Below are 1,080 nucleotides of genomic sequence, written 5' to 3' on the forward strand. Positions count from 1 at the left end.
CTTTGTGAACTCATTTTCTTTCTTAATTGAACTACGGTTCGACTACGATAATGGAACTAGTCAGTCTTGTCAAAAAAAAAAAGAAAAGAAAAATGGTGATGGTACTCTTTTTTGATGGAAAACTGAGTTGTCGAAGTCTGTTTTGTTATGATAGGAAAAAAATTTAGATTAGATGTTTTACGATGACAATTTGTGGCCCTTTTTCCCCCTACTGCAGTGAATGGAAACATTAAAAAATAAGAAATTTTTATTATAAAAGTATAAAGTTTATTTGCACATATAATAAATTATAAAAAAGAGGGATATATAATATAAATTAGTTTCTTAGTAATATTTAGGCTGTGGCTTGTAGTAGCTTGAAATAAGTCAATAAGTGTCTATGGATTTGAAAATTTGCTATCTATATAAAATACAGCTATGTAGATATTTGATACAGCACAAAACAGCGACAGCATTGCAATAAGCAATGTTTAAATTACTATTGATGGTCTTTTAACACAATCTAATATCAATGGATGTAGATGACAAAGTTGGATACAAATGCACTATTTTTTAAACATTTCGTTTTGTATTTCGCAACAATATTTAGAGACCGCATATTCTCAGCAGTAATATACCGACAAATAATGAAGTACCAAAAATGTGTAAAATTGCGAATAAAGTACCCAAATCCAGAAAAAAGTAACTTTATTAAGTAATTTATAATATTTATATGTACATGGAATAATTATCAAACATTTTTGAACCTAGTTGATTGACCATGCGTATTATATAAGATAAATAATAAATAACTCAAATAGTAATTAGATCGCTTATCTAACTAAATATAAATAGTAAGTTTCCTGACATTATTTGTTTGATTTTTTCATGAGTCATAGGCAAATTTGTAAATTAAGAAATAATTGAAAAACTCATAAAATTCAATTTTATATAGAAAGTTCTAAAAATTCACAAATCGTGCAGTGAAAACAAAAACTTGCAATGGAAACTAGTTTCAATAGTACACCTTTTTTTATGATTCGAATTTCTGTTGAGGTTTGACTAATTTTAAAGCTAGGGAACAAAAGATGAAATTTTTAG

General features: G+C 26.9%; 1 protein-coding gene across 1 annotated transcript in view; it reads left to right on the forward strand.

The window, feature by feature from the left end:
* Positions 1–760: 760 nt before the first annotated feature.
* The window catches only part of LOC106678042 (cuticle protein 8-like), a 2,577-nt gene continuing 2,257 nt past the window's right edge, over positions 761–1,080 (forward strand). The window contains exon 1 of the mRNA XM_067046614.1: positions 761–764. Coding sequence (XP_066902715.1) covers positions 761–764 — 4 coding nt within the window. The remainder of the gene's footprint in view (positions 765–1,080) is intronic.

This window comes from Halyomorpha halys, unplaced genomic scaffold, assembly GCF_000696795.3.
Source record: "Halyomorpha halys isolate HHAL.00 unplaced genomic scaffold, Hhal_1.1 Scaffold120.1, whole genome shotgun sequence".
NCBI classification, from domain to species: Eukaryota; Metazoa; Arthropoda; class Insecta; order Hemiptera; family Pentatomidae; genus Halyomorpha; species Halyomorpha halys.